Genomic DNA, 16830 nt, shown 5'->3' with positions numbered 1-16830 from the left:
ACTCAAACCAAAACGGACTCTAAGCAAAGCAAACGTTCCCATAGAAAATAATGTAAATCCCATTAATCTGTTCCAGACACCCAAAAATGTTAACACATGCACCGTCGGGCTGATAGACTGAACACTGTGCATGCAAGATGAATGCGTAAACAAACCGGACGTTATTTTGGACACTAAACAAGCCGGCGAGCACAAGCCAAGGCAAAATTTCAGCAAAAATGTTGTCTGTTAAACGGAAGAAGCGCTAACTAGGGCCGATGTTAACCGAGGTACCATTGTACTTTGATGAGAACAGCTTGGTGAAGGCCATTTTCCAGCAGTGCACAAAGCAGTGCAGAACGACACCTTCAATAATCGTGTCTCAAGCATCGATGGGAACTGGGACTAATATTGTGATTCTCCCGGGATTTTAATTTTGATTCCTAGTTTCGATGCCGACCAGAAGAAATAGCCGCCAACACCAATGAAGAAGAAGCCGAAGAACAAACGGCTAAAACGTTTGCCTCAACTTCATAAAAAAAGCGTGGCCAGCTCAGTGCAAAATTTGCAACACAGTGATATCATGCAAAGGAGGGTGCACGACCAACATGATTAACACCTTCTTGGTTAGAGTCTGTTTTGGTTTCAGTCGGACTTTCTGGAAGGAATCAATGACGTTAACCAAGGCACCAGTGTAGTCAGCTTTGTCGCCTTTAAAACAAAGGAGAAATGCAGGATGTTTCTTCTTTAAATACATTGCTGAGCTTGCCCTGCCGTAGGAGTGAAGATGAGGTGTCCAGATACTTTTGCCCCAACTGTGTAGATATATGACGGTGCATACCATCGCTGGCATAGACTCCGCCTGCTGTGGAACACACCCGGGGGCTCACAAGTGGAAGCAGAGTGCTGAGCAGTTTGAAGTCGCCAACAAAGGAGGTGAAATCCCTGCTGGGCTCGGAGGAAATCTCAGCCAGTTCATTGCGGTCTGCGCTCTTGATGCCTGACACACAGACCACGTAGAGATCATACACACAGAGCTTTTTCCACAGAGAGCAAACAGCACCTGAGACACCCACCAACCGCAAAGATGTGCACTCCCTGATTGCGCAGCTTCTGCGCCGGCTCCTGCACCTCGTCCTGCGACTTCCCGTCCGTGATCAAGATAGCAATCTGACATTGAAATGGCAACGTTATGAGACACAATACTATGCTGGCATTTTGAAGGGTCAACTTTGCTTGAATATGTTATATATTGTTTCTAATTATGTTCTACATTGTTCCATTTTTTAACGCAAAAGCTAAGTTCGCAAAAATTACATTTATAGTTGACGGCGCCTGCTATAACGAGCTAGCTCTCGCAGTTCAGCCTCATTTCCGGAAGTGTCATCATCAGGGTGACACCTCTGAACTAAAGCAGACTAAACAAACGCTTCTGGAGGTAGATGGTCGATTTGGTTCAATATAATTTTCAGCAAAATAGTAGTCATGCCAAAATGCCGTGTTGCTGCTGGATGTTCATATTGTCCGAATGATACTGTAAGTTTGCTTTCTTTTCCAAAAGAGGAAGGTTTAAGACGACAATGGACGAAGCAAGTGCAGAGAACGAGAGAAATGAATGTGGTTATGAAAATAGCTCTTCAAAGCATTAAAAATAATGCAACCAAAGTATTGCTGAATGTACTTTTTTGTTACACAGCATGGCCAACTATATTGTTTGGCTTTTGGAACAAACCTCTGTGAGTCAACAAACTCTCTTCAACGCAATATAATTTATTGACGGTCCCTAGTACAAACAACCAGCGGTTAGAGCAACACTTCCCATTGCGAGCTCCCCGCACCATGATGCAGCAGTCCGGGCACAGGGAGGGCGAATTACCGCTGTGGCAACGGAGCCGAATATCCAGCATCCAACGTGAAACTAACTCGGTACACCGCGGACATGTCTGCATGGTGGTGTTGCCTTTTCGTCTTCCTGCGGGTGGCGGGGTCGAGTGGCAACCAGCTTTGAGGCGCATTACCATGTTGGAGTGCGGCCCAGAGTTACCAACGTTAGACGGCAACTGGATCAGTCCGATCTCGAAGCCGATTTGACTCGATCTTCAAAATACAGCAGAATCAGCAGCCGAACCCTATAAGCAACTCCAAGGTAATTTACACTTTCGTGTTTTGAAAGCGACCAGTCTTCATGTCCATGTCTTAAGGTTTAAGTCCATGTTCTGCAAGTTCTATTTTTCATCTCTAAATGTCATCTCTTCCATCTTTTCTCCTCAAAAACTACCAACACATTGCTCAAATCTTGGCTATAATCATTGTAAACATCCTCTGTCTCGTACGCCGATATGTTTGTGTGTGTGTAAATGTCATTTTTTCGAATTTACCTTTTGCTTTCAAAAACTGAACAATGTAGAACATGATTACAAACAATATATAACATATTTAAGCGAAGTTGACAAATCATGTCAGGGACCATTTCAAGAATGGCTGTCCCTCGCTCACCTTTGGGACGTCCCGGCTGTGCGCGGGGTTGAAGAAATTATCGGCGAGAAACTTGAGACCGGCACCGGTGCGTGTGTTTCCACCCTTGTAGCCGAGACTCTGCACGGCCTTGACCAGCGCCGTGCCGTTAAGGTGGGTTTTAAAGGTGAACTCAACCCTGGATGGGCAGCAGGAAGCATCAGTGCAACGTGTTCTCTCATTTACAGCCAAGAAGGTCGGCACCGGCGGTCACCTGGAGGTCTCACTGTACTGTACAAGCCCAAAGTGAATTCCTGACTCGCCCACAGAGCTTGCAAACGGTTTGATGATCCCAGCTATGAAGCCTTTGACTTGCAGGAAGTTGGGTCTCCCGATGCTGGATGATCCATCCACGAGGAAAACAATGTCTGCTGCTTGGACATTGTTACACCTGCCTGTAAAATCATGAACGGTGCATCAAGAAACAGACAAATAAAGGCATGGGAAGCGTGAATAGTGAATTCAAACGAAGAAACGCTCACCCTGAGCTTCAGCGTGTGCCGTGAGTGACAGCAGCACCATCAGGGAGAAAGTCCAGCTCCTCATCTTTACAACCTGCCAGCGCACACAACAAACGGAACATTTGGTTCTATGCAAAATAGGATTCAATTTTAATATTACTGGAATATTTTAGTTAGAGAGTAGAAAACCTGTTTGTGACTTTCTAAATCCATTGTTTTACCATTATTACCATTATAGAGCCCTGTGGACATGAAGTAACACCCCTGAAGGCAGTTGGTGTGAGAGGAGAGGATGCAGAAGACAGGGTTAGATGGAGGCAATTGATTCGCTGTGGCGACTCCTGAAGGGAAAAGCCAAGAGGAAAAGAAGAAGAAGTCGCCTTTACACTTCTATTATTCTTTGTTTACTTCACATTGCTCATGCCCGGGGTCACTGCAGGGATACAAGAGACAACCACGGCTGCACAGCATGCTAGCGAGCTAACTAGTTAGCTTCCAATTTATTTATTCTAAACCTGAGAAAAGGTTTCAAACCGAGCGGGGAAGTAAACGTCCACACGGAATAGGACGTGAACTCCTTTTCACGATCATGTTGGACGTGCCATGGCTGACTACAGTGTTAAGGTAATATGATGTAATGTCCTGTCTCATCAATGTTTTGTGCCGTTACTGACACCTAGTGGCCAGAATACAACATATGACTTGTAGTTCAATATTTTCTTTACTAAAAATGGGCCATCATTTTTGTAGCAAGGGACGCCTGTATTGCTAAAATGCAGACCAACATTTGGAAGACTCTGGGTGAGGTGCAGCAGCTTGAGAAAAATAAAGAAGAAACAAATTTTTTTCAAACCTGCAAAGCTAACTTCAGTTACGCTTGGTGGAAATGATTTGTTTTTGTAGTTCAGCACAAAACTCCACTCATCAGCGTGGTAACTGCATTGCTTGCTAAAATGTGGCCAGAAATTAAACACTAAAATCATATCCATCAATGTATACAATCCTGGTAAAAATCTCAGGAACAGTTGAAAAACGTCAAGAACGTACATTTTGCACTGTTGGATCTTAAGGAGGAGTAGAGCTTCAAAATGCAAAAAGAAGAAATGGGAGTGAGACAAAAATGTGGACTGAATGTGATTTGAATTTGATTTAATTGAATGTGATTTAGTGTCAGGTATTCACACTGTCATCATCTCTTGATGGCAAAGGCAAAACAGCTTTCTCTCTTTGAAGGCGGTGGGATTGTTGAGCTGCATATGCGAGGCCTCTCGCAGCGCACCATTGCTGCTGAGGTTGGATGCAGTAAGACAGTCATTTCAAACTTCTGAAAAACATCCTGAGGCTCATGGAACAAAAAGCCAAGTGATAGACCCAAAATTGGGCATTTGGAATTAGCAGGAGAGCACCAAACATGGGACATTGAAAGGTGGAAGAAAGTTTTATTCTCCCTTGACTGTCCTGATGGCTTCCAACGTTACTGGCATGACAAGGAGATCCCACCTGAGATGTTTTCCACCATCATGATCCTTCAATGGAACAATGGAGCTTCAGGTTGCGCAGGGGCGTCAAACGGCAGAAGACTATGTGGAAACGTTGCAGGAGGCATCACTCATGACTGAAGGCCCTCGTCTGTGTGGTAATGACTGGCTTTTTCAACTATTTTAGGGAGATTTCAGGGTTTTTTTTTAGCTGATCATCAGCTGATGAACAGTCTATTTTACTTGAATGCTTCTTTGCAATAAATTGCTTACTCAATACATTTTTTGTCTCACTCCCATTTCTTTTTTCTGCATTTTTAAGCTCTGCTTAGAACCTCCTTAAGATCCAACAGTACAAAATGTACATTCTTGCAATCTTTCAACCGCTCTTAAAACTGTGATCAGGAGTGTATGCTCCATAAGCAAAACGAATGCAGGAAATCAAACAGCGGAGAGCGATTTTCTAAACATCTTAGTCCCTTTCACAGCTCAGCACGTGTGACCCAAGACAAGAGTGTCAGAAGTGGCCCGCAAGAAAGAAAGCTGTAGTTCAAACGTTGCTGACAGCATTAGAACGGTAGAAGTTTCACACGTTGTTGCAGTGCTCCATGACTGCTGCCACCCCTCCTACACCTGACGCCTTCATAAAAAGCTGTCCTTTGGATGTATTTGACACCTTACTGTACATCTGGTGTAAGGCTCCAGGCAGATTCCATTTGGCCTTTGGCTTAAAGCAATACATCTTCAAGTATATTAAAAGTCACTTCTTTTTTTATCATCTGCTTCAAGAATGAAGCCTGCAGCCATTGCCTAAAGTGAGAGTTCATTATTAATTAGATCCATCTTTTAGATTTATGTTCCAATGCAGAGCATACAAACCACTAAATGGATGCGTATGTACCGTACAATACAGTCTATGGGTGATACCTCGCTTTCTATTTCATGTTGTCTTAGAATCCTTGATGAACAATGTCAGCCGGTAATAGATTTGGAGATATAGATTATATTTACAACTGAAAGGCTTTCACATATTTCCCATACTCTCTCTTTCGGAAGCCTTTTTTTGTTCGTTTTTTATGACAGCATATTTAAAGATGGGCCGCAAGTCTTAATGCGAGACATTCCTCACGACTCTGCACCTGGAATTTTAACAGGGTGACCAAACCCATTTCATGCACAAAGCACATAGAGCAGGGGTGCCCAAATACGTATGCGTACATATACAGTATATACACAAAATATATACATATATACAGAAGGTATTTATATATATATATATATATATATATATATATATACACAGTATGTATATATACAGTATGTATATATATTTCAAGAATAAACAGCCTCTCAGCTTTGTGATATAGATGGAAAAGTCTATTATTATTACTGTCCCAACTTAGCTCGTTTTTCCCCATTTTGGCTGTTTAATGTAATTAATTTAATTTTCCAAAGATTTCAGCTTTCTTCTTCAATAATCTTCGGAAATTTTCTTTGCACTATTATGACTTTATTCTCGTAATATTATGACTTTTTTCCAACCTAATTCTCAAAAAATGTATTTTGTTTCTTTCTCATAATAATATGATTTTTAAAAAGAATGTATTTTTTCTTTAATATTTCAACTCTATTTGACTAAAAATGACCTTTTTTTCGTCATAGTAATATAAGAATTAGAAAGAAAGTTTATTCTTAGATGACGACTTTTTTCTGTTAATATTTTGGCTTTATTCTCGTAAAATTAGAGCTGTTTTTTCCATTTTGCTGTTGTTTTGTTTTTAAATTTTCCTCTTAAATTTTTTTGTAAATTTTCTTCCCATAATATTTTGACTTTGTTCTAGAAACATAACTTTTTTCCCCAAACTAATTTTCCAAAAATGGCAGCTTTATTTGGTTTTGTTTCTTTCTCATAATATTAAGACTTTTTAAAAAAATAATATATTTTTTATTTAATATTTGGACTCTATTCTACTAAAAATGACATGATTGTTTTGTCATAATATTACAAAAATTACAAAAAACAATTTATTGTTAGAATACGACTAATCTCTCTTGATATTTTGACTTTATTTTCATAAAATTTCAGCTGTTTTTTCCATTTCTGCTGTTGCTTTTTTAATTTTCCAACTACTTCAGTTTAACGTATTTTTTCCAATATTTTGGCTTTATTCTCATAACATAACTTTTTCCTCAACCTAATTTTCCAAAAATGACAGCTCTGTTGTTTTCTTTGTTTCTCATATTTCATCTTCATGCTACTAAAATGATGTCATTTTTCCTCCTAGTATTACGACATTATGCTCGTAAAAGTTTTTCTCATTAGATTTTCTCTTATTATTTTGACGTTATTCTCATAAAATTACAGCAGTTGTTTCCATTTCTGCTGTTGTTTAATTTTCCAACTGACTTACCGTAATTATTGGAATATTCACCTCCGCCAAGCGCAGCGCGGAGGTTATGCTTTTGCTGGCGTTTATCTGTTTGTCTGTCTGTGTTCAAAATAACTTGAAAAGCTCTGAATGGATTTGGATGAAATTTTCAGGAATTGACGGAAATGGGATACGGAAGAACTGATTACATTTTGGGGGTGATCCGGATCAACGCCTGGATCCAGGATTTTTTTTAAAGGATTCTTGAACATTGCGAGATAGGAGCATTTTTGGCATTTGTGCATATAACTCCACAAAAAATGGTCAGAGCAGATAAAAAATACAGGACAAGATTCCGAGAGGCTCACAATACAAGGGGAACTGCGGCGCTTGGCGGACGTCAGCGCTCTCCGAGTGCTTCTCTAGTTTCACTTTATTCTTCTAACATAACTTTTTCCACAACCTAATTTTCCAAAAATTACAACTTCATCTGTTGTTTTCTTTGTTTCTCATATTCCAACTTTAAAAAAGTGTTTTTCTTTAATATTAATATTTCACCTTAATGCTACTAAAATGTAATTTTTCCTCATCATGTTACGACGTCACTCTTGTAAAATGATGACTTTTTCTCGTCTGATTACAACTTTTGTCTCGTAACATTTTGACTTTGTTCTTGTAGAATTACTGATGATGTTTCCATTTTCGCTGTTTTTTTTCATGTTCTTGTTCAAATGTTTTAGATCATCATGAACCGGAAACTGCAACCCCCACTGATACCGCGTGTGAATGCAGCACGATGCTGTCGTGGCAAGACTCATCATAATATTCATTCATAATGTTCATTCATTGCTCCGCAGAACAAGGGCATGAAGGGAGTGACCCTTTTATGAGTCATACAGTCTCTTTGTCTCAGTGTGGGGAGGCGGGGTCGCTAGCATACACACACAGAGTGCAGAAGAGTGTAACGTAGTAGACATTCAATAAGTAGATTGCAATATATTATCATATATTTATATTTTTTCATCGTAAAAGTAATGTTAAAATATTGTCTCGTGTATCGTCTCGTCTTGTGACAGCACTACTGGACATGTAATATACATACATTCTTAAAAAAAATCAATTTGATATATATATATATCACATATATAATGAAAATACAATAGTAAAATTAATACATTAAATTTAAAATAATATAATATTCATTCATACTGTATTATTTTATAAATGTATTATTTATTTATGTATTGTTTTATAGTTATATTTACATAACTTAGATTAAATAAAAATGTTGAAATGAATTTTTTAAATATAATTGCATAATATATGTATTTTTGGCTTTAGGGACAGCATGTATTTTGGAGACATTAAGATGAAAAAGATACGTAAGTTCCATTTTTTTTTTTAGAAACAACACAGAGTGCTAGATTATTTTAACATGCACAAAATCTATTCTCCTATAAAAAGCTTCCACAAAAGAAAAACCAAATAAAAGTCTTGTGTGCGGCTCAGATGCAACATGAGCATCAATCAATTCCTAATCCAAATGAAACATCCGTTGCAAACCCAAATCTGTTTGCAGCCTCGTATTACCGGCATTGCACAAGTTTAACAGTAACAAAAGCCAGATGGACTGGAACAACTGCTTACATTAGTTCTTCTTCTCATGCAAAAACAGTCATGAATTCAGTCCAAATTAATGATGTTTACAACAAAAACATACGTACACTCAAATCATGTGGGATAATGTGTCCGTAAAAATGCAAACTGCTGCCTGTAAATTGAGCTTAAGTTCCAATACAAGCAGACTATCATGCAGAAGGATGATTCCAGAGACATCCGCTGCCAAAAAAACATAACCGAGGATCGCCAGAACAATGTAGAGAAAGAAAGAAAAGATGAAGTTAAGTGGTAGTGGTGTAAAAAGTGTTCACCCCCAGCCTGATTTCTTCTTTTTTTTTTCCATGTTTGTCACACTTAAATGGTTCAGATCATCAAACAAATGTAAATATTAATCAATGACAACACAAGTGGACACAAAATTCAGATTTTAAATTTTTTTAAACTTTTAACTTTTTATAGGTAAGCTTTGGGACTCCAGCCAACCACAGTGAGAGCCATTATCCACAAATGGCCAAAACATGGAACAGTGGTGAACCTTCCCAGGAGTGGCCGGCCAACCAAAATGACGAGCGCAGCGACGACTCATCCGAGAGGTCACAAAAGACCCCACAACAACGTCCAAAGAACCGCAGGCCTCACTTGCCTCAGTTAAGGTCAGTGTTCATGACTCCACCATAAGAAAGACACTGGGCAAAAATGGCCTGCATGGCAGAGTTCCAAGACCAAAACCACTGCTGAACAAAAACAGCATTAAGGCTCGTCTAAATTTTGCCAGAAAACATCTTGATGACCCCCAAGACCTTTGGGGAAATACTCAAAAGTTGAACTTTTTGGAAAGTGTGTGTCCCATTACATCTGGCATTTCAGAAAAAGCACATCATAGCAACAGTAAAATATGGTGGTGGTAGTGTGATGGTCTTCAGGACCTGGAAGACTTGCTGTGATAAATGGAAGCATGAGTTCTGCTGAAGGAGAATGTTGGTGACCTCAAGCTGAAAGCAACTTGGGTTCTGCAGCAGGACAATGATCCAAAACACACCAGCAAGTCCACCTCTGAATGGCTGAAGACTTTGGAGTGGTCTAGTCCAAGTCCTGACCTGAATCCTATTGAGATGCTGTGGCATGACCTTAAAAAGGAAAAGCCTCCAATGTGGCTGAATGACAACAATTGTGCTAAATTCCTCCCCAGCGCTGGAAGAGACTCATTGCAAGTTATCACAAACGCTTGATTGCAGTTGTTGCTGCTTAGGGGGGCCAACCACTTATTAGCTTTAGGGGGCCATCACTTTTTCACACAGGGACATGTAGCTTTGGATTTATTTTCTCCCTTAATAATAAAAAGTTTCATTTAAAAAGTGCATAAAGTGTTGAGCTGTGCTGTCATTGACAAATATTTACATTTGTTTGATGATATGAAACATTTAAGTGTGACAAACGTGCAAAAAATATAATCTGTCGGCTGTGATGATGTCAGGTAAGACGTGACATGCACCTGTGATCTCCTTTCACTTTGTTTGTACTGAAATATATTTTTTAAAGTAAGTGAAGGAGGAAGAGTGTCATCACTGATATTGAAGGCTGTGAGAGACAACAACCCAAACATGTGAGGGGGGGGGGGGGTCATTTCTTTCAGTTGCTCAAGCCAGGCCACAACAAAGATGTGAATGCTGTCAGATGGGGAACACACAATTGCAGACACAAAAGCGGAGGAGGAAGGCGAGGGATGATATTCATTTGCTGCGGGCCGTGCAAAGTCGTAACAGACGCTAAATGCCTTCAGCTGTGTTACACTTGTGCATTCCTCCTTTTCCTGCACGACTCTAATGAAGAAGTTTGCAAAAGAAAGTTTGTCTGTGATGGTAATTGTTCCTAACTGCTGTCTGCAACATCTGTGAGACACGTAAAGCCACCGCATTTTAATAGTCTCAGGACAAACCAACGCATGCATGAGCTTGTTCCAAGTCTTTTCCTTTTTTTGCGGCAATATGTTAAGGAGCGGTATATCTCTGGCTGCATTCAAATTGATGATCTGTGTGTGTAAACGCTGGGGCCCAAACACAGGACCTTCGGAATGGGAGACAAGAGCGCTGACCGCTTGGCCAAAAGCCCAGGCTGTCGACCCGGCGCTCGGCGCAGCTCGTAAGACCGAGGGGGTGAGGTTTTACCGACGTACGCTGGCATCCGTTACATATGAACATCAGGCGTTACTCATGCAACGCAATGCTGAAATCAGTCAGATAACAGAACAATCATTTGTTTGCATCCGGCTTGTAGGTCGGGCATCGCCCCAAAGCATCTTCTCATCAGATCAACACAGGTGAAATCCCATATCTGACGTTCTTTGTTGCGTGTATCGCTCCCCGCCTCGCCACCTGTGGCATATCCAACCTTCTCTGCCCGCTCAGTGACCGCAGTGCTCACCTGCTCGGGTGTCCCGTCTGCCAAAAAGACCACCAAACAAGACTTGGGGAGTTCAGCAGCTGCTGTCCTGCATCCCTGCAGGAGACTGCAAAAGTCTTTAGGCTGAGCACAAGCGGCAACAGCAGCAGCGGCGGCAGCAGCAGAACAGTCCAGACTTGTTCGGATGCCTGAAGGAGAGTCCCGAGTTCTCTCCTCTCTGATTTTTTTTGTCAGCCTCTCGTCCCTCCCAGCTCCTGTGTGCAAAAGCTGCCAGAACGCCTGCATTCAATCGGCAGGCGTTACATTTAAAGTGCTTGTTATTTGTTATTTGCGTTGAGAAAAATGACATTGAAAGGCATATTTCCTGTGTTAGATGTGTGCTCAAATATTGAAATATTTCCAATTTTTTTAAATCTTCGTCCGCTCTTCCGGGTCTGGAGGAGGAGGGGCAAGTGACGTCAACACCAGATGGTCCCACCCGGACGTTCTGCTTCACGCTTCGCCAAGCTGTCCGCAGCGAGCTAGAATTGTCCGCCTGGCTTCTCGTCTCGGGACTTTTTACCACAGTGACATTTTGTTTTGAAAACAAACAAGCAACGCGCTTAGATTGGAGCTTGTTTTCCTCCCACAGGAAGTGGATGTTACGTCCATCGGGTACTTTATCAAGTGTCCATTGGTATCGTTATACTAATGTTTGCCAGAGGCTCTTGGAATTGTCTAACGGCGGCCCTGGCCAGTACCACTCATCACGAATGAATTGAAACATGCAGTTAATCCATGTGATCGGTATCGGCCGATCTCACTCATGGATGACCGATATCGGAATCGGCAGCATAAAACCCTAGTCGGAGCATACCAAATATATATACACATACGTACACATATATTACACATATATTACAATAGCGACAATTTCCACCCTGGAAAAAGGTACCAGTACTTTGTGCTGCGCAGAGAAGAAATTACTAAACTATTTTTGTCATATAATTATGATTCTGGGGGGGTGGACTATTTCTTCATGCAATCAAACCGTAATACAGCGTTCCCTCGCTCTATCGCGGTACACGTTCCGCAGAATTTTTTTTGTGCTTTTTTATGACAGCGTATGAACGCCATTACAGGACGAGCCTGGCCCTTTAAGAAGAAGTGCATTGTGGGAAGTTGAGCGTCTCTCTCATCTGTCTGCACCGCCCATTGTTTTCTGCATCCTGATTGGCTGTAGACCATTGTCAGTCAATCAATCTCTGTGTCATCGTTAGCTTGCTTGCTCGCTAGCTTGTAAATGAATCTTCGGTTGGTCTGCAGCAATACGTTTTAACAAGGATACAAAAACGCTACAGTACGGCGGAACGGCGCCAGGACGAAAAGGCACAGTCACAGGAGTGAAACACGCGTGAGTGAGTGACTTCATCATTTCTTGTGTTGATCATCAAGTTTGATCACTAAAATTCCAACAAAGGTTTGACCTTTTCTGAAAGTGTTTAAACAAAAGAGAAATGTGAGAAAATGTTATTGCCTGTCAGCGAAAAGTGTATAAAGTGTACGGTGAGGGGTTTTACAGCCTTAAAACATATAGAATCATTGTAAAAACATGAAGCTGGCTACTTCATGGATTTTACTTATTTTGGGCTATTTCGGGACCATATCCACCGCGATAAACGAGGGAACACTGTAATAAATTCCTGTATCAGCCCTTTTATGCAGCTCTTTACCGAAAAGCAACTGATTTTTTCTTGGTCCATGAGCCTCCCCGGAGCCGATCCATTGGGGCCCCATTTTGCACAAAGAACCCCCAAGTCAGCCTGAGGTAGGAGAAAGAGAGAGAGAGAGAGAGAGAGAGAAAAACAGTAGTTTCACTGGATGATTGACAACACAATACCAGATGTTGGTGTAAGGGTACAGCTGCTGCCCTCAAATGCACAGAGTGTGGGTTCAATGCCAGCCCTGGACCATTTTTTAAAGTCCGTTAAATTATTAGAGCAAAATAAATTATTGAACAATTTGTTTCCCTAAACCTCAAAATAAAAGAATAAATACAGAAAAAGTTTAGCGGAAATCGGTTTGGTATTTTTAGTGTAAATCGTGTGTGCCTTTCTATTGGATATTTGACTGTGCCAGAATGATTGCTGTGAAAGGCCTCGTTAAAACGTTCAAATTAGTGGTGGCCTAACGCTTTTGCAGAGCGCCGCAGTCTTGAAAATCATCCAGGGCGGATCATACCTCAGCATCACGTTGGAACATCGTCATTACTTTTCCCCTCCGTATTGCGCCTCTGCTGACACCCATTTGTTCAGTAAATTGCACTCAATTGTCGGGAAACAGACACCCGGTGCCCACCTTTCTGTAGGCTATAATCAGGTACAGCATCCAAAATTACAGCCTCCAAAATGCTCATGGCCATAAATCAGCACCTTTCCCAAACAGATTCAATCAAAGTGAGTGTTATGATCCAAACAGCCACACAGGCAGGCTGAGAGGGGCCTGAAGAGAATCAGTGTGAGGCAGATGTGCTGCGCAGCTCGGGATCGCGCCCTTATAAAAGCCATGTTGCAGCTCTTTTGTTCTCCAGAACATTCTTTATGGGCCTGCACACGGAACATTCCATCTTCTCCTGATAGGTTCTGTTGTTCTGTTTCTAGAAATGGACGTTTATTTTTGCTCAAACAAACAAAAGTATCTCGCCTGAAGTCCTTATCCAGCCACTGCGTTGCCAGACCTAGCCAGCTAACGGGGCTAACATCACACGTCCATAAATCAATAGTGAGGCTGCATATTTGGCTTTTAAAAACTGTTAAGCGCCTTCTGTTTCCCCCCCTGCAAAGTAGACTTTACATCAAGAAGTCTACTGGATGTAAGGAACATCACGGCTTCTGGTGGCCCAACGTGGACTCCACACAAAGTAGTTGACTCATGTCTATTCTTTTCCACTTGAAATTCCAAAGATGGCGCCCTCCGTGGCAGACGTCTCTGTGACACTCTCCCGTGTTTTTCTATTTTTTGCTATTTTATTGTTCATTTTGGACATTCAACACACTCACGCAGTACATTACAACAGAGAGACACTTTTGAACATCGGCAGGGTTCACCATGAACCTTCATTTAGCCTCTCAGACTTTGCCTTTCTTCTGCGCCGGGAGAACGCAGCAGCCTGCGGACCTGGTGAGCTGAATACCCGGCGAGCAAAGCATCCGAGGCGTAAACGAGGCAAGCGAGCCGGCCTGCATGCTAGGCTAAAAGCTAGAGCGACGAGGCCACCGCTACCAAGCCTGCTGCTAGCCAACGTCCGCTCTCTTGAAAACAAGATGGACGAACTACGAGCAAGGATTACAGCTCAACGTGAGATCAGGGAATGCTGTGTCCTCACCTTCACAGAAACCTGGCTGACGGAAGATATACCGGACTCGGCGATCCAGTTGGAATCATTTGCTGCTTACCGGGGAGATCGGACTTTAGCGTCTGGTAAACACAGAGGTGGCGGCGTCTGTGTTTACGTAAACAAACGGTGGTGCACAGACGTACAGACGATGGAAAAGCACTGCTCGCAGGACATTGAGCTGCTGATGGTGAAATGCAGACCTTTTTATTTGCCTCGTGAGTTTAGCGCTGTGTATTTAACTGCTGTTTACATCCCACCACGAGCTAACACTGCTAATGCACTAGGCCTCCTGCATGACATCATTGATAAACACGAGACCAAACACCCAGACGCTGTATTTATTATATCTGGCGATTTAAACCACTGTAACCTCAGGACTGTCCTCCCCAAATATTACCAGCATGTGAGCTTTCCCACAAGGGAAAATAACATCCTGGACCAAGTCTACTGCAACATGAAAGGTGCTTTGAAGGCTGTTCCAAGACCCCACTTTGGAAAGGCTGACCACATCTCTATATTCCTTTATCCAACATACAGACAACTTCTTAAAAAAGCTCCCCCTGTACGTACAGCAGTTAAAGTGTGGAATGAAGAAACTGATCAAGTACTTCAGGACTGCTTTGGCTGCACAAACTGGGATGTGTTTAAAACTGCAGCGGGGAGGGAAGATTGTACTGTTGATTTGGATGAATATGCTTCTGCTGTTACTGGCTACATTAGCACATGCATAGAGACTGTTACCACCACCAAGTATTACAGAAAATACCCTAACCAAAAACAGTGGATGAAATGTGATGTAAGGGCTAAGCTACGTGCTCGTTCGACTGCATTTGTCATGGGCACCGCTGATGACTACAAAAAGGCCAGATATGACCTGAGGAGGTCCATACGAGAGGCCAAAAGACAGTACAGACAGAAGCTGGAGGGCTACTATTCCACCTCAGACCCTCGGCGCATGTGGGCGGGGCTCCAGCACATCACAGACTATCGACAGCGGAGTAGCGTAGCCACGTCCAGCCAAACCACACTTCCTGATGAGTTGAATGAGTTCTATGCCCGCTTTGACACCCAAACTCCTGATGAGCAGAGAGGGTGGCTGGACTTGGGGAGCACACAGGACTCACCTCTCATGGTGACATCAGCTGATGTGCGCAGGGTTCTAAACAAAACAAACCCACGAAAAGCAGCAGGGCCAGACAACATCTCAGGACGTGCACTTCGGGTTTGCTCATCAGAGCTAGCTGATGTGCTTGCTGACATATTTAACCTGTCGCTTGCACAAGCATCTGTACCGACCTGCTTTAAGTCCACCACCATAGTGCCCTTACCCAAGAAGAGCAACGTGACCTGCTTGAATGACTATCGCCCTATAGCACTCACTCCTATTGTTATGAAGTGCTTTGAAAGATTAGTCATGACCCACATCAAAAAGAGCATCCCGGCGGCAACCGTGGACCCTCTACAGTTTGCATATCGCCAGAACCGGTCCACGGATGATGCAGTCAACACTGCCATCCACACAGCCCTTTCTCACCTACAGGGCCAGGACACATACGTCAGAATGCTATTTATAGACTATAGCTCTGCTTTTAATACAGTCTGCCCCCACAAACTCACAGATAAGCTCCTCACACTTGGCCTGTCTCCCTCCCTCTGTAACTGGGTGTTTAACTTTCTCACAGGCAGGCCCCAGTCAGTCATAGTCCACAACAGCACATCCAGCTCAAGAATTGTGAGCACTGGGACCCCACAGGGGTGTGTGCTGAGTCCACTCCTCTACACGCTCTTCACCTACGATTGCGTGGCCTCCCAGAACAACACCAGCATCATTAAATTTGCAGATGACACTACAGTCATCGGACTGATCACTGGTGGTGTTGAAACATCATACAGAAGAGAGGTGGCGGACCTCATAGCTTGGTGTCGTGATAACAATCTCCTTCTCAATACAGATAAGACTAAAGAGATGATCATCGACCCAAGAACAAGGGAAAAGGAGCCGCATAGACCCCTGTTTATTGATGAGACTGAGGTGGAGAGGGTGAAAACCTTCAAGTTCCTTGGCACACACATCAGCGAGGACCTCACCTGGTCTCACAACACCCAACAAATTCTGAAGAAGTCCCAAAGGAGACTGTACTTCCTGAGAAGACTGAGGAAATTTGGCATGTCCACCACAATCCTGAGTTGCTTCTACAGATGCACTATGGAAAGTGTCCTTACCGCCTCCATCACTGTTTGGTACGGTAACTGTACAACACGTGATAGGAAGGCACTCCAGCGGGTGATCAAGACCTCACAGAACATTGTTGGGGCAGCCCTCCCCTCACTGCAAGACATTTATAAAACTAGAGTCCTACGAAGAACACACAACCTCATCAAGGACAGCACACATCCACAACACTCATTATTCACACTCCTACCGTCAGGCAGACGCTACAGGAGTTTGAAGTCCAGGACCACAAGGCTGGCAAACAGCTTTTACCCACAGGCCATCAGGCTCCTCAACGAAGCACTCGCACACGCCGCACGCAACACACGCACACACTCATAGCACTTTATTTATTTATTTATTTATTTGTATTATTTATCTGTATTAATGTCTCTTCTGTTGTTGTTGCTTAATTTATTGG

The 16830-nt window shown here is 42.5% G+C and overlaps 1 protein-coding gene across 3 annotated transcripts in view; it reads right to left on the bottom strand.

The window, feature by feature from the left end:
• Positions 1-16830, bottom strand: part of col7a1 (collagen, type VII, alpha 1) — a 135296-nt gene that overhangs the window by 102227 nt on the left and 16239 nt on the right. For all 3 annotated transcript variants that reach the window (XR_008572235.1, XR_008572236.1, XM_054784696.1), the window contains exons 2-7: positions 12534-12623; positions 2976-3048; positions 2708-2888; positions 2476-2632; positions 1056-1149; positions 821-979 (exon numbers count right to left, since the gene is read on the bottom strand). Coding sequence is in view for 1 of the 3 variants with exons in the window: in XM_054784696.1 (XP_054640671.1) it covers positions 821-979; positions 1056-1149; positions 2476-2632; positions 2708-2888; positions 2976-3048; positions 12534-12563 (694 nt within the window). In the remaining 2 variants the exon portion in view is untranslated. The remainder of the gene's footprint in view (positions 1-820; positions 980-1055; positions 1150-2475; positions 2633-2707; positions 2889-2975; positions 3049-12533; positions 12624-16830) is intronic.

The sequence above is a fragment of the Dunckerocampus dactyliophorus genome, chromosome 8, assembly GCF_027744805.1.
Source record: "Dunckerocampus dactyliophorus isolate RoL2022-P2 chromosome 8, RoL_Ddac_1.1, whole genome shotgun sequence".
NCBI lineage: Eukaryota > Metazoa > Chordata > Actinopteri > Syngnathiformes > Syngnathidae > Dunckerocampus > Dunckerocampus dactyliophorus.
The sequence above is the reverse complement of the archived record's forward strand: the minus strand, read 5'-3'. Positions and strand labels throughout refer to the sequence as shown.